The sequence below is a fragment of the Heteronotia binoei genome, chromosome 5 (genome assembly GCF_032191835.1).
Source record: "Heteronotia binoei isolate CCM8104 ecotype False Entrance Well chromosome 5, APGP_CSIRO_Hbin_v1, whole genome shotgun sequence".
Lineage (NCBI taxonomy): Eukaryota > Metazoa > Chordata > Lepidosauria > Squamata > Gekkonidae > Heteronotia > Heteronotia binoei.
This window is the reverse complement of record NC_083227.1, coordinates 61,244,141-61,269,631: the sequence shown is the minus strand read 5'-3', so window position 1 is coordinate 61,269,631 and position 25,491 is coordinate 61,244,141. Positions and strand designations below refer to the sequence as shown.

General features: G+C 43.7%; 1 protein-coding gene across 4 annotated transcripts in view; it reads left to right on the top strand.

Annotated features, from left to right (window-relative positions):
- Nucleotides 1-25,491, top strand: part of PDZRN3 (PDZ domain containing ring finger 3) — a 302,603-nt gene that overhangs the window by 258,984 nt on the left and 18,128 nt on the right. For all 4 annotated transcript variants that reach the window (XM_060239561.1, XM_060239560.1, XM_060239559.1 and 1 more), the window contains one exon: nucleotides 5,613-5,700. In XM_060239561.1, coding sequence (XP_060095544.1) covers nucleotides 5,613-5,700 — 88 coding nt within the window. The remainder of the gene's footprint in view (nucleotides 1-5,612; nucleotides 5,701-25,491) is intronic.

Below are 25,491 nucleotides of genomic sequence, written 5' to 3'. Positions count from 1 at the left end.
CAATTTATTAATTATAATTTGCTAATTAGCCCCAAAGTCTCCCTTTATCACTTATTTCACTGTCTGCTTTAAAATAATGCCTCATAAGTGACTATCTCTCAAGCATCTTCTGTAGTGAAAGTTCATGCAAATAATTCATTTAGCTTCTCTGCAATCTGCCAGCATTTCTTTCACACCTTTGTTGTTTAAAGATCTTCCATGACTAGTTTCCTGCTTTTGAGGTATTAAAACTAATTTTTTATAACTTTCCATCATTTTGCTCCTCGAATTCCTTCCACTTGCCTTTATTGTCAGTTATTTTGTTAGAGTTTCTCTTCCCCAACCATCAGCAAAATTCCTACTTTTTAATGGAAACCATTTTTTTCCCTTTATGGTTTCCATCACACTGGTATTTAACCACACATGTATTGCTGTGGTCTTGTTAGTACTGTTACTAATCTGTGATATTTATTTTATTCAATTGCTATCCCACCCTCCCTACCGAAGTATGCTCAGGGTGGCTTACAAGCAGGGGTTGTTTTGTAGGAAAACAGATGCAGGTGCTCAGTAGCATATCTCATTTGTCTACGCCCTGAGATCTGTGTGCAGTGGGGACAGAACTCCCCACTGCATGCAGACCCTGGCTGGAGGTTCAGGAGCTGAACTCCTGTGAGCTCCTGCTGAATTCAAGCCCTGCTTACGATACAGATTTTATCTGAGCTTCTATTACAGTGGTTTTAAACAACTAGCTACATTTCTTGAAGGAATTTGACCTTCCTGACTCTTCCATTCAGCTTTGTTTTAACTAATTCCCATATTTTTTAAAAAATCTTTGCATGGAAATTAAACAGACTTTCAATACAGATACTTTAACATTTACATACGATACAGATAACTTTAGAGTTGATCCCCTTGGCTCTGTGGTTCTATGACAGTGTAAACAGTATGTCACTGTGTTAGGTTGCCAATCTTCAGGTGGGGCCTAGAGATCTTTTGAAATGAAAACTGATCTCTAGATGACAGGGATCAGTTCCCCTGGAGAAAATGGCTGCTTTGGAGAGTGGAATGTATGGTATTATACTCCACTGATTATGCCCATCCATAAACCCCTCCCCCAGGCTTCACTCCCAAAATCTTCAAGTATTTCCCAACCTAGAGTTGGCAACTCCATGGAATCTCACTCTGGAACCCTGGGCCAGTCATGTGCTCTCAGCCTAACCTCACAGGGTTTTTGTGAGGATAAATGGAGCAGAGAGCAATATAAACCACTGTGGGTCCTGTGAGTGGTTGGAAATCACCCAGTAAGCTTCCAAAGCAAGAACCTGGGTCTGGCAGACCCTGCTCGGAAGTGCTGTTACTTCACATTGGCTGTCATCGGGGGCTGCTGCTGAACAGAAGCAAGCAGCCAGGCCGAGGTAAGTCATACCAGTCATGTGGCATCAAGTCACCCAGACTTGGCAACCCTAGTCAGGACTGACCCCAGTGAATTTTCCCTCAAAGACCAAAATATGCATGGAAAGGGCTTCCTCCCTCCACCATTTACTGACAGAACCAAGCTTGGAATACTATGGTTGCCTTGCAACAGCCACCGAGGGAAAATAGAGGACCTAGTGGGATGGGGTTGCCAAGTCCAATTCAAGAAATATCTGGGGACTTTGGGGGTGGAGCCAGGAGACATTAGGGATGGAGCCAAGATCAAGGCTGTGACAAGCATAATTGAACTCCAAAGGGAGTTCTGGCCATCACATTTAAAGGGACGGCACACACAATTCCTTCCTTCCATAGGAAATAATGAAGGATAGGGGCACCTTTTTGGGGGGCTCATAGAATTGGACCCCCTGGCCCAATCTTTTTGAAACTTGGGGGGTATTTTGGGGAGAGGCACTAGATGCTATACTGAAAATGTGGTGCCTCTACCCCAAAAAACAGGGGCCCCCCAGAGCCCCAGATACCTGCAGATCAATTCTCCATGATTTTCTATGGGAATAAATCTCCATAGGGAATAATAGAGTTCCCAGAAGACATTTCCCTCCCTTCCCCCCGCTTTCTGATGACCCTGAAGCGGGGGGAGGGCCTCCAAACCGGGGGATCCCCTGCCCCCACCTGGGGATTGGCAACCTTATGGTGGGACGTGCCAATAGGTCACAAAGGCAGTTTCCCCAGCGGCCCAATCCTCATCTGTCTTGTCATGAGGAGGGGAAAAAAAGGTGTTCCCACCTGTTCACTCATTTCAGTAGCCAGCCAACTGCCCAGTAGCCAAGTGGGAGAATGAGCGGAAAGATCAGCCTCTTCATGTGGCCCACTCCAGATGACCACTGCCTGCTAGACTTGCCGCCACCTGAGCAGAGACAGGGTTTTTTTTTTCAGGCAGGAAAGATTTTGCCAGGCTGGCAGTGGGTGGGGGAGAGGAGTGGACCCAGCCAATGGGTCTTAAGTTCACTTGAGTGGTGGTTGACAGGCCAGTGGCTGATGTGGTACACTCATGGGCCAATGGGAGCACCAATACACTTGTGTGTATGTGTATATATGTGTGTAGGGGTGGAATTCTAGCAGGAGTTCTGTTGATTATTAGGCCACATCCCTTGAATGTAGCCAATCCTCCAAGAGCTTACAAGGTTCTTTTTTGTAAGCTCTTGGATGGCTACATCGGGGGGGGGGGCTAATATGCAAAGGAGTTCCTGCTAGAATTCCAACCCTGTATGTGTGTGTGTATGTATATCAGTTATATAAATAAAAGCCCAACCGTGGTGGCAATTCTGAGGATTTTCATTTGTTAGATGTGGCTTGCACAGGATTGGCTCACACTGCCTCTGCTGTGCCATTGGCTGATTCTGCTCTCCCCCACCCACCGCCAGCCCCATCAGGCAAGAACCCCAGTAGAAGGCCACTGACCTTTGATGGAGACAGTTCTCTGCTGACAGAGAGCTTACTGAGCAGGACTGCTTCTCCTCAGGGCCTGTTGTAGGAAGTCCAGGACAGTCCGTCTGAGAGCAGGCAAGGAGGTGCGAGGGTGTAAAACGGGAAATATTTGTGGTGCCTGACCCCTCAACACCCCCCGCCCCCACGACAGACCTGTGTTCATGAGAAAACAGTAGAGTTCCTTCTCTTCAACTGAGGCAAAAGGAATGTTCATTCACAGCAGGGAGGGGCCCTTTCCAGCTGCCAATACTCTTCACTCTTTCTATTCCAATTAGGCTACAGTGGGCTCATATGACAAAATGAACTCTGAGGGAGAGGCCTTTCCTCCTGGAGAACTGTTGCCAATCTCCAGGCAAGGGCTGTAGAAGCTGACTGGGTGATTTCAAACCAGCCTAAACTGCCTTGCAGGGTTGTTGTTGTTGTTCAGATGAAAGGGGGGAGGGGAGAGGAGAATGATGTAAATTGATGTAATGGCTGATGACTCCTCCCTATTAAACAGTTTGTCAGAGATAGTCTGTTGGTCTGAAAGGTCTCACTACAGGCCTCTGAGGCAGAGCTCACTGGGCCCAATGCTGACTATGGCTGCCAGTTCCAGGTTGGTGAGAAATTCCTGGAGATTCTGTGGTGATTCTGGGCATAAGAGTTGGGGCTTCAGAGTGGGGTCTGCCAGACCCAGGTCCTTGCTGTGGAAGCTGACTGACTGATTTCAGACCAGTCACAGACTTCCAGCCTAACCTGCCTCACAGATTACATGGGGGGGGGGGAGAGAATGGGGTAAACTGCTTCAGTCCCCCCCTCACTGTGAAGAAAGACTAATTTTCCGATTTAGAGGCTGCAGGGAGGGCACAGGTGATGGAAAGCTGAAGTCAGAGGGGCAGATAAAGGGAAGGAGATAGGATTACCAACTCCAGGTTAGGAAATTCCTGGAGATTTAAGGGATCGGGCCTGGAGTAGGGTTGCCATTCCAATTTAAGAAATATCTGGGGATTTTGGGGGTGGAGCCAGGAGTCTTTGGGGGTGGAGCCAGGAGACATTGGGGGCGGAGCTGAGAGCAAGGGTGTGACAAGCATAATTGAACTTCAAGGGAGTTCTGGCCATCACATTTAAAGGGACTGCACAAATTTTTAAATGCCTTCCTTCCATAGGAAATAATGAAGGATAGGAGCACCTTCTTTTGTGGCTCATAGAATTGGACCCCCTGGTCCAATCTTTTTGAAACTTGAGAGGTATTTTGGTGAGAGGCACTAGATGCTATACTGAAAATTTGGTGCCTCTATCTCAAAAAACAGCCCCCCCCAGAGCCCCCGATACCCGCAGATCAATTCCCCATCATTCCCTATGGGAATCGTTCATAGAGGTGCATGATGGCTCTGGGGGCGGGGCTTCCCCCACTGGCCAGCTGGCTGGGGGAGGGGGGAAGCCTGTAAAACCAGGGGATCCCCCTCTGGGACCTGGGGATTGGGAAGCCTAGCCTGGAGAGGGCAGAGTTTGAGGAGGTGTGAGACCTCAGAGAGGTACAGTGCCATAGACTCCAAACCAACAATTTCCTTCTGGTAACCACTGTTGCCAATCTCCAGGTGAGGGCTGGAGATCACTCAGAATTACAACGGCTCTCCAGATGGCAGAGATCAGCTCCTCTTGAGGTGTATGGTGGGGGGGAGTGAATGCCTTCACTTGAGTGGGTGGGAAGACAGCAAGGGTGGCAGACACTCGCACTGATGCTTTCAGTGGTATCTTTCCATGTTGATGGGAAATTCATGGAGATTCTATAGTAAACTTTGAGGAGGGCATAAAAGTTAGGGCTTCAGGGTGGGGTCTGCCAGACCAGGTCCTTGCTGTGGAAGCTGATTGACTGATTTCAGACCAGTCACAGACTTCCAGCCTAACCTGCCTCACAGGTTGTTGTTCAGATCAAAGGGGGCAGAAGAGAATTATGTAAGCTGATTTGGTTCCCCACTGTGAAAAAAGACAGCCTATGTAGAAGCTGCAGGGAGGGGGAAGGAGATGGAAAGCTGAAGTCAGAGGGGCAGATAAAGGGATAGGTCGCCAACTCCAGGTTAGGGAATTCATGGATATTTAAGGGATGGGGTTTGAGGAGGAGTGGAACCTCAGACAGGTACAATGCCATTTCCTCCTAGGGAACTACTGGAGATCACTCAGATTTACAGCTGCTCTCTAGATAGCAAAGATAAGCTCCCCTTAAGGTGGGGGGAAGCTAAATGCCTTCACTTAGGTGGATGGGAAGACAGCAAGGGTGGCAGGCACTTGCCCAGAGCCTCCTTCTAGAGCCTGTTGTATTTTTTTTTCCACAACGGGCCTTACTCCTAGTATTTATATATGTTTCTCTTGAGAATAATAATACAGACTGTGAGCACGCACAGAAATGACTGTTTCTGATGCCTTGCCCGTCCTGCAGTTCTGCTTTCCTGATAGCAAACAACAGCAGTACCAGTCTGTTATCTCAAGACTGCTGGCTGAAATTAACTGTTTATCTCTCTGGCAGGTTAGCCCCTGCATGTTACATGAAAGAGACAGATTTTATATTTGTTTGGTTTTTATTTAATGAGCTTACAATCCTCAGCACCATTGATCACTGGCATCACATCAGCCTGAATATACGTGTGACATGTTAGTGATGATCTGCCATGAGGCTTGGGGAGGATTAATATGTTAATTAGAATAGTGATAACCTAAATTGTGCTTTATTTTCCCAGGCATTCGTCAGGGCACGAATACTATGACCCAAATGATTACATGGGAGGCATTCATCAAGAAATGGACAGAGAGGAGCTAGAATTAGAGGTATGAGTAATAACTAAATGCAGTCATTTAATACAAAATATTATAATAAATTTTCACATGCCATGGACTTAGCATTGCATTAAAACCGTGTTTGCATGCTACCAAAATGTACTGGAAATATGGTTGCAAATAACATTGGTTACTTCAGTTTTGAGCGCAGACTTGATGAAATTACTGCTTATTCACTTTCATGTGCAGTTAATCATGTGTTATGTAATTAAAGGATTAGAGGCTGTGTCCTCCACTAGCATATAAGCAGACCATCCATCGATTCTCCTTATCAGTGTTATTATAGTTCCATGTATATATCCATGTATATCTAGTAGTTCCATATATTATTTATACTCCTATGTAAATGTGCTACCAAAAGCAAAATCTGATGCATAAATTCATAAGCATCTCAATCTGTTATAAAAAGGGAGCTGAATCCTATAACTGCTCACTGACTGAGAAACCCTTTTCTGGTGGAAGAAGCTATGCTTCGGCAGGGGGGATTCTTTTCGGAGGAAAGCTTCTTCATAGGATCAAACCTATAATTTCTAGACCTTGTGGATGTACAAGCATATTTAAAAATGAGCATGTAGTATATAGAGAAGTGTCCTTCATTGGAGGCCATGTTATTCAAGAGAGCCACTTTGATGTAGTGGATAAGTGTATGGACTCTTATCTGGGAGAACCAAGTTTGATTCCCCACTCCTCCACTTGCACCTGCTGGAATGGCCTTGGGTCAGCCATAGCTCTGGCAGAGGTTGTCCTTGAAAGGGCAGCTGCTGTAAGAGCTCAGCCCCACCCACCTCACAGGGAGTCTGTTGTGGGGGGAGAAGATATAGGAGATTGTAAGCCATTCTGAGTCTCTGATTCAGAGAGAAAGGCGGGGTATAAATCTGCAATTTTTCTTCTTTAATACAGGCAGTCTCCACTTAATTTGGATAAATTAGCTTGGAGACAGAGGAGGTGGGTAACTAGAATCTCCACCTATGTATATAGGGATTTGTCCCTATGAGAACACTTGGAAATAACCAGGCAGATATTCAACCGATAGGGTTTTTATTGAAACAAACAGAAAACAGAGTAAAACAAAGATGCACACAACAAATGTGTACAAGAATTAACTACGAAAGGCAGGGAAGAAAGGCAAGAGATTTCTGGGAAGGGTAATGTTTATGGATCCAGAAGAGGTCCATGGAAGCAGCAAGTCAAGGACGAAAATGGCCAGCATTTCAGAAAAGAGAAGGCCCATACACAAGTGGGAATGTACAGAGGATCCAAGAACAAATACACTGCTGGGGAAGCATGGTGACATATTTATAGGGCAAGACATATCCGAAGCAGGTTGACTCACTGCCAGAGGATGATGACTTGATGGTTCTACTGGAGGTAGACAAAGAGGTGTGAGAGGCTTGATGGCTCTACAAGCACCAGATGTGAAGGGCAATGAGAAGGTGAATAGACTTAAGACTTAATTCATCACCGCTTAATCAAGGATAATGGGTGAAGGGGAAGTCAGGTTAAGGTGTTGCGGGGATTATACTGAATGAATTAATAGGTCCTAGAGTCCTGCATCTCTCCAAGGCAAGGAGGAGGTAGAAGTCAACAGGCCGCTCTGATTCACACCTTGACACTGTTTCCCTAGCCTAATGCCTGGATGACATCCATCTTGGTCCATTTTGGCCAAGCAGTGTCCTGCACTTAAGGTATCGAAGTGCTATTAAAAACGATATTTCTGGTTCTTTTAGCCTATAAACTGCCCCTCAGCAAGAGGAGGGGTCTGACAGCTAACAGCTAAGGGATTTCTTTGTACATGCTTCTTTCTTGTTATGCTTTTTTCACAGTCTTAGTCTGGGGTGGCCAAACTGTGGCTTGGGAGCCACATGTGGCTCTTTGACATATATTGTATGGCTCTCAGAGCCCCCACCACCCTGTTGGCCAGCTTGGAGAAGGCATTTCTCTCTTTAAATCACTTCTCCAAATCAGTTTGGGGAATTACTTTAAAGTTACAGTTGCTTTCTTTCCACCTCTCCTTCCCCTCAATATATTTGCCTTCTTTCCTTCCTTCCTGTCCTGTGGCTTTCAAACATCTGATGTCCATGTCTTGTGGCTCTTAAACATCTGACATTTATTCTATGTGGCTCTTACATTAAGCAAGTTTGGCCACCCCTGGTCTTAGTATTTTCTTTCCCTGCAACCACATTCAAAATGAATTCATGTTCCAAAATTCATTAAGACTTATAACATTGAGCAACAAAAATGACATATCCTTAATTGCATCAACATTTACTTAATTTACAGTGCAGTCCTAAGAATCAGAAATGTATAATTCCATTGAAGTTGGTGGGTTTAGAAGGGTGTAACTCCACACTCATTTGCACTGTTAGTTTGATACCACCATCTGCACCCCAAATTTAGGTTTCCCTGGCACTGAACTGAAGTTTTAGATGAACTCCCTAAAGATATTTCCCTCTGAATTCTGGTTGCCAACTTCTACTTATTCTCCTGCTAAGGTGGCTTGTCTGGTATCTCCTAGAGCCCTATCCTGTAGTAGCTTCCACTCTGTGGAATGAGTTTCCTGAGAAAGTGAGGGGAGTACTATTTTGGACATTTTGGGCAGGACTCTGTAAAACAATTGTATTCATTTATTAGATTTATAGCCCACCCTCCATAGTATAACAAGACTCAGAGGGGATAATAACAATATTCATAAGCTACATCTATTAAAACAATTCTTACAATACTGTTTCAATCAACATGATGGCACATAACTGAGGATCACCAGTAAGTTGTTATCCATTGAGCCCAATGCTTTTGGGGGGGATATGCCACAAGAAGTGGTCCTGCAGATATGTTGGTCTCAGGGCTTTAAATATTATTAAAAAAAAAATTGAACCTGATCCGGTACTTGACCTGGAGCCAGTGCAGCTGGCAGAGCACCAAGTGGACTCTAAGTGGAGTTCCCTTAAAAACATGTGTTGCCACATTTTGAACCAGTTGAAGTTTCCAGATCAGCATTGAGGGTAGCCCTGCATAGAGCGAGTTACAGTAATCTAATCTGGAGGTGACTTTTGCATGGATCACTGCAGCTAAGTCAGGGCAAAACAGGAATGGAGCCAGTTGTTTAGTCTGACACAGATGGAAAAACGCATGCCTAGCCACATTTGTGATCTGGATCTCTATCAAAAGGGAAGTGTCCAGAATCACACCCAGACCCTTGCCTTGACATTTGGCAGTAGTGTTAAAGACACATAATCAAGAGCCACAAGTTGGCATCCCAACCCTGAATCCCCCCAACCCGGCCACAAAACCTGTATCTTAGATGGATTTAATTTCAGCATGCTCTATTTCAATTATCCAACCACTGCCTCCAAAGCTTCAGCCAAGACCTAAACAGATACAGCTGAGTGTCATCCACATACTGATGATAACCCATCCTAAAGCTCCGCACCAGCTGGGGAAGGGGGGAGGTGCATATAGATGTTGGGGAAAAGGAGAGGATTGCCCCTGGGAACACCACACTCCAAGTGGTGAGACCAGGCCTGGTGCTAGGGGTTCTGCCACCCCAGGCAGACCGCCGCTCCCCAGCCTCAGCAAGGTCCGGGTGGCAGCGGGTGCACTCAGAGCCAGGTACATTTACTGCCACACACCCCTGACTTCACTGAGGCTCAGGAATCCCCAGCAAGGTCTGGATGACAGTGGGTGCACTCAGAGCCGGGCTCTGAGCACGCTTGCTGCCACACCTCCCCTGATTTTGCTGAGGCTTTCTGAGCCTCAGGAAACCTTGCTGAGGTTTGGACAGCAGTGGGCACGCTCAGAGCTGAACTCTGAGCTCAATCATTGCCACATCCCCAATTTCACCAAGGCTTCCCAAGCCTCAGAAAGCCTCAGTGAAGTCCAGACGACAGTGGGCATGCTCAGAGCCTGGCTCTGAGCATGCTCGCTGCCACACACACACACCACCTCGCCCAGTGGTGTTCAGGAAGACTGCATGGGATTGAGGGGTGGCCGCTTTTGCGTTCTGTGGTCTGTTACAGACCCAGGGAATGCAAAAGTAGCCAGGCGGTGCTTGCGCAGTGCTGTCCTCAGAGCCTACTTCGCTCCAAGGAGTGCACTATGCAAGCACAGCCGGGGAACATGAAAGCAGCTGGGTGGCATCTGTGCTCCATGGAGCCTGCTTTCTGTTGGAGAGGACAGACTCCAAGGAGTGCACATGTTGCACATGAGGAGAGGGGGCGCCCCTAGGCTAGGTGGCACCTCTAGGCCAGGTGGCGCCCTAAGCCACCGCCTACTTGGCCTACTTCCATGCGCCAGCCCTGGATGAGACCTTCTACCCTAGCACCATCCTCTGTCCCCAAGTCTCTGTCCACAAGCCATTTCAAGGCTATCCCACAGATCCCCATAATTGGTGAGGCAGTGGATCAACAAATCAAAGTTGACCTTGTCAAACATTGCTGTCAGATCAAGTAATAACAGCAGTCCTGATTCACCTCAATCCAGCTGCCTATGGAGATCATCTGTAAGGGCGTTCAGTGCCATCTTCATACCATGGTGGATATGTAAGCTACAGATTAGGGGTGGGCACAGAATGGAAAAATGGAGGTTTGTGCGGGTTTGGGGTTTTCATGAACTGTGAACTTCCACAGGTTTCTCCATTGCACAAATCAGGCTGTGGCATAATCTGACTGCAGCACAACCTGGAAGTGGACTCCAAATGCCTTTGGAGTTCACTTGAGCCATGGCCCCCACTCAGAAGTGAACCTGAAGGTGTTTAAATGCCTTCAGAGCCCACCTCTGGGTCAACCCGAGTGAGCTCCCAGAGTGACCTCTGAAAACTTTTATAGGCCTTCAAACCTTACTCTTGGAGTTCAGTTGAGTCAAGCAGCGCTGCTTGGAGCTCAGTTGGGCTGACCTGATCCAGAAGTGGGCTCAGAAGGCTCTTAAATGCCTTCAGAACTTGGGTTGGGCCACCAGACCAGAAGTAAGCTCTGAAGCATGCCTTTAGACCCTGCATAAACCCTCCCATGAACCTCGTTATGGATCATTGGAGACATGTTCTCCTGAACTCCCGGTTCATGAACCATGGTTTCATGCTCGAACTGGGGTTCATTTATCTGTTTGTGCCCATCCCTACTGCAGGCATTTTAAATGGAGTTTTATCATATTTTGTATATTTTCACTCTTGGAATTGTAAGCCACCTTGAGCCACAAGAGAAAGGCAAGGTTTAACATTTGACTAATAAATAAAATGCATTGAGTATGATTCACAAAAGAGCTTCCTTTACTTTTGCCAGTACAGAAAGCTAAACCAGGGCAAGCCCCAAGCTTACCTATGATGTTCCCACCAGCTTGCAATACAACAAAACTGCTGGCACTTTTATGATTGGATAAACTACAGGAAGAAGAGGGGGAGGGGGAGGAAAAGGAAGAGATTGGATCTATACCCCACCCTTCACTAACGCAAAGAAGTCTCAGAGCAACTTACAATCTCTTTTCGTTTCCCCTCCCCACAACAGACACCCTGTGAGGTAGGTGTAGCTGAGAGAGCTCTGAGAGCTGTGACTGACTCAAGGCCACCCAACTGGCTGCATGTAGAGGAAGAGCAGATAACCAAACCCAGTTCTCTAAATTAGTCTGGCTCTCATACTAAGCCAGCAGCTGGCTAGTGCATACCATCCAGTCATACTCAAATAATTTCAGGGGATTTAATAATTTTGACACAAAAAGAGTGCTTAATTTTTAAAAAAGACACAGAGACTGCTCAATGTTGAGGAAGTAGTTTGTGGCTTAATAGTGTTTCTGAAATCCCTTAAGAATCTTTATAAACCTGTGAGACAACGATCAATGAAAAGGGTCAAAGTGTAACAAACACTCTGGCAGCCCCTTGCTTTTATTGTTTGCCTATTGACGGATTTTTCTTAATAGACCACGAAGGCGCTGGCTTCATTGACTGTAGCAGCAATGTTGAAAAAGAAGCAAAATATCAGAACAGACCACCTGGGCCACTCACTCCATAAAACATGTTCTGAATTTTCAGTCCATCATCTTGGCTTTTATGGCCCCCTAACTCACAATTAATGACTTAACAGATAGAGTCAACAAGTCTCCTGTGTCCATGTCCATAGCTCTTGCTAGAATATGCTGAAAAGCACTAGAATTGCATACCAGTCTCTACAGGCTGATATTTTTTGGGAAAAAATTGAATTGCTGCCAAGAATTGACCATTAATGGCATGAGCTCAGTACTGGAAACCAGACTGCAAAGAATTCAGCTCCCATTAATACCATGTATTACTCAGTCTCTATATAAAAAAATATTCACCCAGTCTCGTCATGGGAATATAATATATCAATGCATTTCTAAATTGCAGTGTATTTTTAAAACTTTAATTGGGACCATGTCCTTAAATACCTGTGTCAATAAAAATGTGCAAGATAAACCCTTTTTACACATCACTAAAGAAATACTAATTTAAAAATGCTACCTACAAATACATTTAAAAATGCTGTCATGAAAACTAGGGGATTTGTGTGACACTATGGACAACAAAACCACCATTCATATCATCTTATGTATCTAACAAAGCAGGTAGTCTAGGATTAATTATGCTAAAATAAAATTTAATATTTAAGGTGCCACAAGACCCCTGTTTATTCTTGCCCTCTGTTTCCTTGTCCAAGAGAAAGAATCATCAGGCAGCCATAAGAACCCAGATCTGATAGATCTTAATTTAAAATCCTTCTCAAAAGAACAGTGAATACGGTTCATCTAGAATGGCAAGCTATGCTCAGACTGTCACTGAACCAGTGGCAGCCAGCGCTGTTGGATTGGCTTTGTGAACCTCAGGAGAACACCACCCTTTGTGTGGTAATCAATGTGCCCTCAAGTTGTGGAGTCCTGTGAGCCAAAATTCTACTTTGTGAGCTACTGGCATTAAATTTGTGAGCTGCTGCATAAATTAGTTTGCTCTGGGGCCATTTTCCCTGAGCTAAGACAAAAATGTGTGAGCCAGAGGCTAAAAAACTGTGAACTGTCTCACACTAACTCAGCTGAGAGGAAACACTGGTAGTAACTGTTAGCTCTGTGTAATTGGCACACGGTAGTATCTCATGTGACCAACACATAATATAAGGATGACGTGTAATTGTATCTACATCCTTAAATATATGCGTACAAAACTGTACCATCTATACTTGGTATGTTTGATGCAGGAAATAATGGTACAACAGGAGTGTATATGTTGCAGATGTCTGCTGTTGGTCTTGCTAGCATCAAAAGGCTCTTTTTGAAGATGTGGATCAGTACTCCTGAACTCTTGCAGCCCCCACTCACTCCACAGATCAATCCACAGATCAATTCACTTCTATAGAAACACCCACTTTGAGAAGGCTGGCTCAAGTTTAATAAAGGAGTGAACTGCCCCTAACGGGAGATTGTCTGCAACAGAATTCGATAATCTGTTGAGCACAAGTTTCCTTTCGGCTAGACAGAGGTTAATTTGCTATTATCTTCTGTTCTGAAAACTTACTGTTATGAGTAGCTTCAGGCACAATAATATCACTACACACTACTTCATTCTTGTCTTGCAGTAAATAGCATATGGATTTTGAGCAACCAGGTTGTTTAGCTCTGCTTATCTCTCACTAGTTGGCACCAAGCCACAATAATTTTATGCAATTGTCTTGCATCCATTTTAAATTTCAGAGACATGTCTCATATCTATACATGCTTTCTTTTTTATCAAAACTCTACATGAGAAAAGGATAATCTTCATCTCAAAAAGTTATGCTAATGCTTATTCATGACATATTAGTATAACATGCATCCTTCTTAGACCATTCCTGACTTCTAAAACAATTAGGGTCCAATCCATTCTGAACTGTACAGCTTGTCCTCCATTAGTGTTCACATTAGATCCCAGCAATAGTAGAGTACATAATATTACAATGTTCCTCACCTTCTTTCTCCTCTGAATATTGTGTTCACCAGCTGCAATATAGCAACGTGGCTGTGTGCAAGCAGTATCTTACATTACTGAATGTACAGGGATGTATAGTTGCTCATAGATGTCATCAAGTCACAGCCAATTATGACAACCTCAGCAAGGGTTTTTCAAGGCAGGTGAGAAGCAGAGGCGGCTTGCCATTGCCTTCCTCTGCAGAGTCTTCCTTGGTGGTCTCCCATCCAAGTGCTGACCCATACCACCTTCCCTCCAAGAGTCTGTATATGAAGGTAAAAAAGGTAATCCCCTGTGCAAGCACCAGTCATTTCTGACTCTAGGGGTGACGTTGCTTTCACAACATTTTTATGGTGGACTTTTTATGGGGTGGTTTGCCATTGCCTTCCCCAGTCATCTACACTTTCCCCCCAGCAAGCTGGGTACTCATTTTACCGACCTCGGAAGGAAGGCTAATTCAACCATGAGCCGGCTACCTGAACCCAACTTCCACCGGGATCAAACTCAGGTCATGAGCAGAGCTTGGACTGCAGCTTACCACTCTGCACCACAGGACTCTATATGTATATTTATATGGGAAGGCTCAAATCCAGAGACCATTAATACATGGCAGTAATTAGTTTTCAATAGAAACTCATTTATCTATATACAAAAAATATTTTAAAAATCCTTCTTTTCCATGGAAACAGGGTCATTTGAATTAGTTACAATACTAAAGAGTCACCCTTCCTAAAAAGATATGAGTCAAGAACTAGAAGCTAGTATAGTATTTCTGTGCACATACTGTTAGTCAGAGAACACCAAAGGAAAAAAATGGTTTAGAGCTCTAAGCCAAAAGAAACTCATGAGAAACTGGAAGCTCACCTATGAAAATGGGTGGCAAAAGATAAAGTACTAGGAAAAAGACTAGGCACCTTATCTGTCTATTGTGTTTTTATTTCCTCCTTCCTCTAAGGAGCTCAGAGTGTAGCAGGGAAATAACGAGGTGCACACTTACTGACTGAAAACGAGGTATTTTACTATTTGGCACCAATAGCAAGGTTCATTTGAGCATCAAGGCTTCCAAAAATAATGAACCCCAGACACTTCTCAAACCATCAGCTTTAAGCAAAAGCAGGCCTTCAGCCTGGCCCCTTACACATTATCTGATTAACTTCCCCCCTCCCCTTTCTCCCTGGTAATTTTCCAGTATGCCTGCTTATCTTTTCAACAAGGAGTTTCCTTATAGGAGTGTCTGCCACCAATACACATCTGTGACCCACGCCCACTGAAGGCCTGCCTGGGTTCTTATCACATTGCAACTTCTTCAATATTACATCAGACGCCCTTTTTGCTTTTTAAACACAAGAGTATATTTTCATTTATTATTTTATAGGGGTATTCATTAATTATTCAGGGGTCTCCCCTTCAAGAGCAGTGTACATGGGTGTTCTCACCTACATTTTACCTTCACAACACCTCTGTAAAGTAGAATAGAATGCCCAAGGTAGAGTAGGGGTTGCCCAAGTTCATCTGGTAAGCTTCATAGCTGATTGATATTTTGATATTCCAACCACTACGCTATTCTGGTTTAAATCTGCACCTAGGGAATAGACTGGGAAAGAAACTGGGAAAACTGGTGATGGTCACCTAGAGCATGGATTTTAAAAGTCCATGAGGGTGACTGGGCACCAATAAACTATTTGGTAAAGACAGATAAACAGCAAGAAAAAGGTTTGGTGTTTAGGTAAAGAAAATGGATAATGAAATTGCCAGTTAGAAAGTTTCTCACAAACTGTATATATATAAGGTGAGATAACTGCTTCTTGGTTGTACCAATTTAGAATTTAGGTTCCCCATCCAAAAAATCCCTGCACATAGGAAACCGTCAAAAAGGAGGATTAGCCAGGAACCCTTGCCTATCATTTTCTTTGTGGAGGGCATTTTTTCAAACTAGAGCATTCAGTTTTTTGAGACTCCATCTTAGATCAAACCACTGTATTTCATAGAACAGGCATAATTTTAAATATAAATTAAAAGTTGTTGTTGTTGTTGTTGTTGTTATTATTATTATTATTATTATTATTATTTTCATACCAAGATACAATATCATTTCCAGCTTTGGAAGTGAGGTAGGATAGAATATTTTTAAATAAAGTTAGAAAAGATTGTTACCAGGATTTTCAATGGTTCAAGAGCATCGGATCAGGGGTGCTCCAGCTGCTTTGCCAGGAATTCCTCTCCCTCAGTCCTCCTAGGCCAGAGACCCAACTTCTCCTCTACCTAGACAGCCTCATTTCCTACTCCCAGTTCTTCCCCACAATAGTCTCATAAAACCTCACCAGCAGTTTGTCTAGTGTGGATAAAAGATTGGGTGACGCTGTTGAATAAAAAACTTTTAACGTTGGAAGGTCATGGAAATAAATTTGGCTGGCATGCTTATATGTACTATGGAAAGAAAAAGTTGGATGTTTTTTTTTTTCTCACCATTATATAAGAAATAATCTACTAAATATTTGGATGAAGTACAAGAAATATGGCGATGAGAGAAAACCACTATGGATAGTGCCAGCAGAAGTAATAAGAATAACAGCTGAGACAGGAGAGGATAAAGGGATGTCATATAACCAATTACTAAAAATACAAAGCGGTAAAATAGAATTGAAAACCGCTGAAGAGTTGAATAATAAATATGATTGGTTTCAAATGCAAAAAATAAAAAGTTTGGTGGAAACCAATGTTAAAACTGAAGGAATAAGACGAGAACAAACAGAAATGGAAAAAGTTCTGCTTGGAGATAATGAAAAATTAATTTCGAAAATCTATAAATTACTTTTAAAATGGTCTACGGAAGATGAAGTAGTGAAATCTCAAATGATTAAGTGGGCAATTAATGTAAATAAAGAAATACAGATGGACACATGGGAATATTTGTGGAAGAACTCTATAAAACTCTCAACATGTCAGAGTATTAAAGAAAATTGTTTTAAGATGATGTACAGATGGTATATGACTCCTAAAAAGTTGGCAAAGATGAACAATAAGATGCCAGATAGATGTTGGAAATGTAAAAAACATGAAGGTTCTTTCTACCATATGTAGTGGACTTGTGAAAGAGCGAAAAAGTACTGGCAGATGATTCAACAAGAGATTTCTAAGATCTTGGGATTCGAATTTAACAAAGTTGTAGAGACTTTTCTGTTGGGATCACAAATGGAAAAATTTCCAAAAGAAGATAGAACTTTAATCTGGTACTTGCTCTCAGCTGCTAGGACATTGTATGCGCAGTTGTGGAAGCAAGAAAAAATACCAGAGAAATGGGATTGGATTGTAAAAGTTATGACATGGAGTGAAATGGACAAGTTAACAAGAACCTTAAGGGACTATGATTTAGAAGTATTTAAGGTGGAGTGGAAAAAGTTCAGAAGATACGTAGAAAAAGAGTGGAAAATAAAAGGACATTGGACAATTTTTGATAATGACTAAGTATAAGAGGGAGGAGGATATTAATTTTGGTTCTTATTAATTAAGGGTACCTTTAATATTATGATTTTAAGTATATAACACCAGCGGGCATCAAGTAACGGGGGGAGGGGTGGGTAGAAAGTAATATATGGGATAGATTTAAAAAGTTATTATTAATGATGTAAGAAACTGAAATTTATTACCATATGTTACTAATAAAATTGTTTGAAACACAATAAAACCTCACCAGCTCCAGTGTCCACCCACAAATGAGTCCATTTTTATGGAGTCTAGCTCACAAGAGGCAGAGCAGGCTCCAGTGAGTAGGGTTGCCAAGTCCTACATTGGCTTCGGCAGGGGATTTTACCATAGAGTTTTTACCCAAATGCTAGAGCACCCCCAGCATGACATGCTCACTTCCGAGTGACATCATCACACCACGCATGTCATATGACAACAGAGTTCTTGGGGGCAGGGATTCCCCTGGCAGCTTGCTTTGTGCCAAAGGGTTGGGGGCCCCTAAACCAAAGGAAAACCCACCCCCAGTGGGAGCTTGGCAGCCCTACCAGTGAGACTAAATCTACTGCCTTGCACCCCATACTGTAGCCCATGCCACTTTCTCAGCATCACTGGGGAAGTTTTCCTACAGCCTCTTTTTGCTGCAGTGCTAGCTTCTAACAGTCCCTCTATCTGATTCCTGTTTTTTGGTTGAACTCCTCTCTGCCAGCAGCTGCTTTTCTTCTCCCAAGTCCTCTCCACTCGCAGTCCCTCTTGTCAGCTTCAAAGAAGCTTCTCAGCTCCCTCAGGTTTTTGTGCTGGTCCTGCAATGCCACTTGTTGCTCCATCTGCTCTCTGCTTTACTGTGCTGCTCAATTGTTCCATTTTTATCTGTTACCAAGGTCTAGCGTGGCCCCTCCCTTTCATCATCCTCAGCTGCTTGTCCCCAGCCTGTGTGTCCGTACTTCCACATATACCATCAGCGCACCCCAACCACTGCCTGGGTCCTGTGGGACCGCCAGCTTGATTACATACATTTTTTGCCAATGCATCATTTTATCCATAGAATATAAGGTACATATTAAAAATTGTTGAATATGAGAATTTTCCTTAAAAAGCAATTGTTCCCCCTTAATCTCACAATTTGTGTCAAGGTCTGCCAAATTGAAAGGTCTGCTGAAATGAGTGTCTCAGAATAATATGCATGTTGCTACACTGGCCATCTAATGTGCAGATGTAGAGATATTTAGGCTCAAAAAAGGGTTGCCACTCAATTGTTGGCAGCCAGTGAGAGTGGGATCATGGGAATGGGTGGAAATGATGCCGCACTAGTGGCACAGTGTCACTTCCAGAAAATACCAGAAGTGCCATCACGTCAATGCAAAACAACATTGCACCACAGGCACGGTACCATTTTAAACAAAATTTCCTCCCACTGGTTCTCAGGAGGCTGATAGGCAATGAATAGGGAGAGTGGGAAATCTCCCTAGGTCTAGCTGCAACCCATAAACTCCATCTTTGAAGACACTGGAACTCAAGTTTTTGTATATGTGTTCACATCTGAAGAAGCTCATCTCGATTTGTTGGCCAGCATGAGAAAACTTTCTGCTGTGTTGTGCTTCATAAACAAAAACATGGAGATGTTGAAAATTGAAAACCATACATCTGTCCAGGGATTAATGCTGGGCAGGATCCAGCAGCAAAAATTGACTCCGCTTGGAAAATACCTGAAGATTTTCACCATGTGGGGACATGAGATGTGATGCCATAAAACCTGACCTCCAAAGTTTTTATTTCCTACAGGCACCATCTGGAGGTTGGCAACCTTGTGCACTGGTACCAGTGTACAATCATTTGCTGTTCCACAGGAGAAATTACTTTTGCATTCATTACTTCCTGTTGCCTCAGGAGCCTGACATGAAAACTATACTCCTTAACCATGCAAATCTCAAAAGGTGACTTTACAGATGTAGGAGCCTAAGAATCTGTGCACCAGGAACAATTTTCATGGTGCCTATGGGTTTTTATTTTGTTTTGTTAAGTACCCCATTCTAAAAGGTAGCCTGAACATTAAAAATTGTCTTTGCTTTGATGGTTTTAAATTTATGGAGTTATTGTCCATAAAGTCTTCTGAAGCTTTATGATTATATTAAAACTTTATTGAGGCGCAGGCAACTAGGAAGCAGCTGTTCTCCTTTCTAAGTACACAAAATTATCATATCTAGGGGTAGCATCGAATCCCAGTTATCTCTATTCTAACCAGGGCTGGGGGGTATTGTACCCATGGGTAGGTCTATATCTAATTACTCATAAAAATTCAGGTAGTAAACACCTGCTCTGAGGTTATTCTGGGAGAAAAAAAATTACAAACACCATTTGTCTGCACTCTGTTTCCTCAGATGTGTGTGTACTTTTAAAAGTGATATATCTCCAGACAATATATCCTAGAAAGGAGATGCAGAAGTGATGCATACTGGGCGTGAAGCATATCTAAGAGCTCAGGCTTTTGGTTAAGATGCATGGAAATTAAAACCAAAGTAGTCAAATGTTAAAAAGGGGGGGGGGGGGAGAACATGAGCTGATTTTGCCCTGTACAGTGACGCTGTCCTGTTCCTGCATATGGAGAATCCCACATCAACATTCACAAGGATTTCCCCATTCCATTCTTCTGAAAGAACAGCTATGCAACTCATATACAACCTATGATCACAATAGCATTCTCCATAAACATGAATGGGTTGGAAGCCTGGAGTCTGAGTAGTTCTACCAGAGCCCCTTCCCTGCCCAAAGGTAACTTGATGATGACTTCTTAAATCGAGGTTTCCTACATCTTTCAAAGACCTCTGACTGCACTTCCCAGCTACCAGTCCCTTCGATATATGGAAAGAGTCAGTGTGAAGTAGCAGTTAGTGTGCTAGACTATGACTGGAGTTATCCAGGTTCAAATTCCCCTTTTCCGTAAAGTTCACTAGCTGATCTTGAGTGAGTCCTATGACTCGCTTACCTGACAAAGAAGATAAATTGAGGTAAGGGGACCATGTTTGCCATCCTGACCTCCTTGGAGAGTGGGCTGGATATAGATCTAATAATTAAATAGACCATGTGCAGCTGCAGTGGTGTTCTGAATGTCTCATGCCACCATTGCTACAACAACATTGCATGTTTGACAAGTGAGGAAATTGTATCCCACTAATGCTATACTTATCAACGGCTGCTATCGTGGTTTGGGCTTTCCAATGTATCTGGATTGGTGGTAGCTAGAAATGTCTTCAAGATGCAGGGTTGGAATTCTAGCAGGAGCTCCTTTGCATATTAGGCCACATACCCCTGATGTAGCCAATCCTCCAAGAGCTCACAAGGCTTTTTTCTGTAAGCTCTTGACATCATGGGTATGTGGCCTAATAAGCAAAGGAGCTCCTGATAGAATTCCACCTCTGTCAAGATGAGATGTGTAAATAATAAATCATGCCATCTTATGCGGATTTATGGTGACTCCATAGGGTTTTCAAGGCAAGAGTCATTCAGATGTGGTTTGCCATGGCCTGCCTCTGCATAGCAGCCCTGGAATTCCTTGGAAGTCTCCCACCCAAATGCTTACGACTCTGCTTAGTTTCCGAGATCTGATTAGGCTATCCTGGGCCATCCAGGCTAGAATGTCATAAGTACTTATCACAAACCTGCTCCTCTTTGCCCCATACAACAATTCTACTGAGTTATTAGTTCCCTGATAGTGACTGTTACTAATTCTGAACTCCTGGCATAAGTGCCTGCAATAGTTAAGTGTCCTAGGACTACCAGAGTAACACCACAGATGTAGCAGTCATAGTGCCTTACATTCTAAATACCAGCATGCCAAAGCAAAGGCTTAGAAGACTGGACTGTTTGTCAGTAAACAGTTTTGGTTTTAAGTGATTAAAGAACAAAATTGTTGGAGGAAAAATAAAGCAGGTACTGTTGTGTAGCTGCTTAATGATGAAAGCAGGTTGGTTTGACTAAACATGAATATTTGTTTGTGTGCTCATGCGAACATATTATGGTAGCACTTCATTGCTTCCCTTGAAGCTGTTTTTAATTATCAGGGTTCTGCTAGGGTTGCCAGGTCCAACTCAGAGAATACCTGGGGACTTTGGGGGTAGAGCCTGGAGACTTCCGCATTCCCTAAAATAAAATAAAAATACAGCAGTGCAGTTCCCCTGAATACAGTCTTTGTTTCCTCATCCCCACCAACAGCTGCACTTCCACTAAATGAAAGTGAACACACAAAGCAGCCAAAATAAATCCAGTTTGCAAGCACACTTTTGTGATCTCACTGGGGCAGTTTACTCACAGGAGAGTTGTTGAATGTAATTATCTGCTGTATTTCAACCAACTTCTTCAGACTAACACAGGGAAATGAAAGGTTCTAGCTTATGCTTTCCTATCTATTTTACTATGCAAACAACTTCTGAAACGAATGCAAAACAAACAGAAGGACTGGACTGGCTTCTCTTCCTTTCTCACAGCTTCACTCACTCACCAGGAAGAGTGACATCACTCTTCTGCCTCACCCTGCCCCCATCCAGCTTTCTTCCTCCTGTGATTTAAAGGCACATGCACTTTCCAAAAACACAAGGCGTTTCCAAGCTTCTTCTAAGCCTGTGGAGGTAGAAAGGCACATTGTGGCTGCTGGGGTGAAGCAGGGAGGAGCCTGCAAAACTGGGATTGGCAAGCCTAGGATTATGCTAGTAAAACCTGGGAACTACCTAGGGTTATGCTGGTAAACACAGGATTTGGAATCTGATCTGATGGCAGTTTGCTGAATTAGCATTTGACTCTGCTTACTGTGTGGATTTAGTCCAAAAACAATAAGGCAAGCTGTGAAATTCTTGGTACCTCAAGCACATTTTTTGTTTTGTTTTGTTTGGAGGGAAGAGTGAAATGCAAGTCCTGTCACCTATTCAGTGGCCAGAAAGGGGAGGAAGATCATAATTGCACTCCTGGATCTCAGTATACGTTCATTTTTAAAGACTGTTTTTTAAATTGATAGAATAACACATTTAAAAAATCACATTTTGAAAAATATTGTGTAACAAATGCAAGATGGCGACGAAGCATCGGGAGCTCAGGTGCTAGAGCTCCCTGAAATCGAACCTCCTTCGGCTCGCTAGTTGTTTGAACTATCAAAGTGCAAACCTGGGAAACGTAACCCCCTCATTTTTACCTTGGAGGTGGGGTGTGTGTTGCCGAGGATCCCGCGGAGTGTTGGTGGAGCTCAATTTGCCGCTGACTTTGTGAGGTGAGGCTTGTTGCGGACGCAGAGGCAGCCGGGGCGGCGGTCTGGGCTGAGGCGTGGCCGGCCGGTTGCGAGTGGAGCCGGGTGGTGCTGAGCGGAGCTGGGCGGCACTGAGCCGAGTGAGGCCGGAGATACCCACACGACGGATGTGATGAGCGGAGGGTTGGGCTGCTGATGTGGCCGGCCGCCGAAAGGAGTGCCGCCAAAGGGGATTGGCAGTGACAACTGAGGTGCTGTTGACAAGGAAGAGAGTCCAGGCGCTGTTAGGCATGCGAGTGGAGCAAAGACCTTTAATGAACTGGTCAATTCCACAGGTAGAACTGTGGTGTCCTGTAGTGTGATGGGGGGCATGAGGGGATTCTCACCCCCCCCCCGGGCCTGCCAGGTTACGCAGTGGGCATTGGACTTGGATCCTTAGCTGCCTGACATGTGTTATCCTACGCCTTGGTGTATGTTTGCTGCTCTCTGTACTCTATCTAACGCGGCACTTTTTTCGATGCCTGCACTCTGCACTTCACTCTACTCAGCACTCTACCCCGCACTTTACTCCAGCTGGAAGATCTTGCACTGACTAGCATGACAGCACTTTCCTGTAATTTCTACCTCCATCCACTCATGAACTGCTACTTTAATTTGAGTTTTGGTTAATTAACCCATTTTGATTGTTTTGTGGTATTGATTGGGTTTGAATGATATTAAATTCTTGGCAAACTAATCTGAGGGTGGTTTATTAGGGAGGGATTTATAGTCAATTATTGCCATCAGATTTAAATTATGTGTTTTACCAATTAATTTACTAAGGGAGATTGGTGGGCTGGGCTTGATTGGGTTGATTTGGAATTGGGAGTTGGCAGGGTGGAGTGGACTGGGGAGTTACCTGAGGGCGGTGCTAGTCAGCACTAGAAGTCAGCATTGGAGGTGGTGGCTAGCAGGGGATGACTGGCCCAGGGAATCCAGTGCTCATGGGGAGGGGGAGGTATGGCGGTAGGAACAGACAACGATATAAGGGAAGGGGGCCGAGACCAGTTAGTGCTCGACCACCTTCCAGTCTGTGCCCCATCCCGACGGTGACAGGTAGTAGGACCAGATTGGATGACCCGCCTCTGTCATTGGTGTTATGCAATGCCAGGTCCATTAACAATAAGACCTCTGTCCTTCGAGAGTTTCTGCTCAAGCAGGACATGGACTTGGCTTGCGTGACTGAGCCCTGGGTTCGAGAGGGAGGCACAGTGGCCCTCTCACAAACAGCTCCCCCGGGTTACTCAGTCTTTCACCAATCATGGACTAGTGGGCGGGGGGGAGAAGTGGCGTTGTTCATATGAGAGGCTTACTCCTTTAGGGTGCTCCCAGCCCCAAAGATCGAAGGTATTGAGCGTGCCGGTCTGGCGTGGGAGGTTGGAGAGAGGTTGGCGATTTGGCTGGTGTACCGTTCGCCAAATGTTCCCCCGAGAGCACTGAGATCTAGTTCACAAAATCTTCTGAAAATCCCTGGGCCAAAGGAGGCTAAGTTAAAAACAACTAGGGAGCAGGCCTTCTCGATAATGGCACCCCAATGGTGGAACCAGCTGCCAGAAGAGGTGCGGGCCCTGTGGGACTTTAACCAGTTCCATAAGGCTTGTAAAACCGCCCTCTTTCAACCAGCCTTTTAAGTTGAATTTAGCAGTAACATCAAGCCATCTTTATATATACTGAGTCTGTAGCACCGTTAAGTTTTATTGGATTTTAGACTATTTATGTAATTTAATTAATATATGAACAGTTTTATATTGTTACTGTTTTGATTTTATTGTTGTTGTATCATGGTATGTACCATGTCCTGTAAGCCTCCCTGAGCCTGCCTTGGCGAGGAGGGCGGGGTATAAATAAAAATGTATTATTATTATTATTAACAAATGGCTTGAACCAAATATTTACATATCATTTTTAAAAAACAAGGAGCATTTAGATTTGTGTCTTGGAACAAAGATGGAAATGAAAGAAAGTTTTTAAAAATAATTAAAATTGAATTGAAAACCTAAATTTATCATTGTACCATACGTCAATTATTGCTTTGCAGCTCAGTCCTATAGAGCAGGGGTGGCCAACAGTAGCTCTCCAGATGTTTTTTGCCTACAACTCCCATCAGCCCCAGCCAGCATAGCCAATGGCTGGGGCTGATGGGAGTTGTAGGCAAAAAACATCTGGAGAGCTACTGTTGGCCACCCCTGCTATACAGTTATACTAAGAAGTTAACTCCCACAGGATTCAGTCAAGCTTACTGCCAAAGAGTATAAACTTGAGTACTTAAAAATAGTATGCCACTTAATAAATCATGAGTTTACTATGACGCCTAAATTTTCAACTCTCTGGTGTATTCCTTCACCATAATTATAATATACACCATTCATGCACAGTAAATTAATTATAATATTTCACATACCCTTCTTAATGGAAGTGTTTCCAAATTTCTGTGTTGTAAATTGCATAAAGCTGTTTAAAGAACTCTTTCCAAGGCAGTTACTTTCCTTTACCACAATTAAAGGCATAGAGTCTACTGACTTCATTTCCTATTGTCTGAAGAATTGACTCCAGTGACTAGATTTGCCTGTCCTTGTCTAATCTGTGTTATTGATCAGCCAAAGCCCTCTTTCTTTTTTTAAGAAAAAGGAAAGGCAAAGCCTTAGAAATATGGAAAACTTCTGCCATTATACTGATGCATTCAACCTTTCTGTAACAAAAGGAGAGCCTGATGAGGGGACACAGCCATTCACAATTGCGTCTATTGATTGAAAATCATTTAAATACCATCTGAAATGTCACTGACATTTACTGCTCTGTTTTTTAAAAAAACAAATTACACATGTTGACAAGTAAATAACAAGAGATTGCTTATCGTGGCAGCTGTCATGTAGACATGCCAATAAATTATTCATATCGGCGAGTTTTATTGTCTTCCCCGGTGAATGGCACTGCAGGTTGAAATTGAGAGATGCTCAGAGGGTAGACTATTATGTTATTAGGACTTTTAATGCATTAATGCCAGGAGAGAAAAACCAGTAATCTCCTTTCAGTCTGAACCCCAAGTGCGCTTTCCCGCTTCATATCATAACAATATTGGAATTCATAAATGTGTTTCATGTCCATTGTTGCAGCA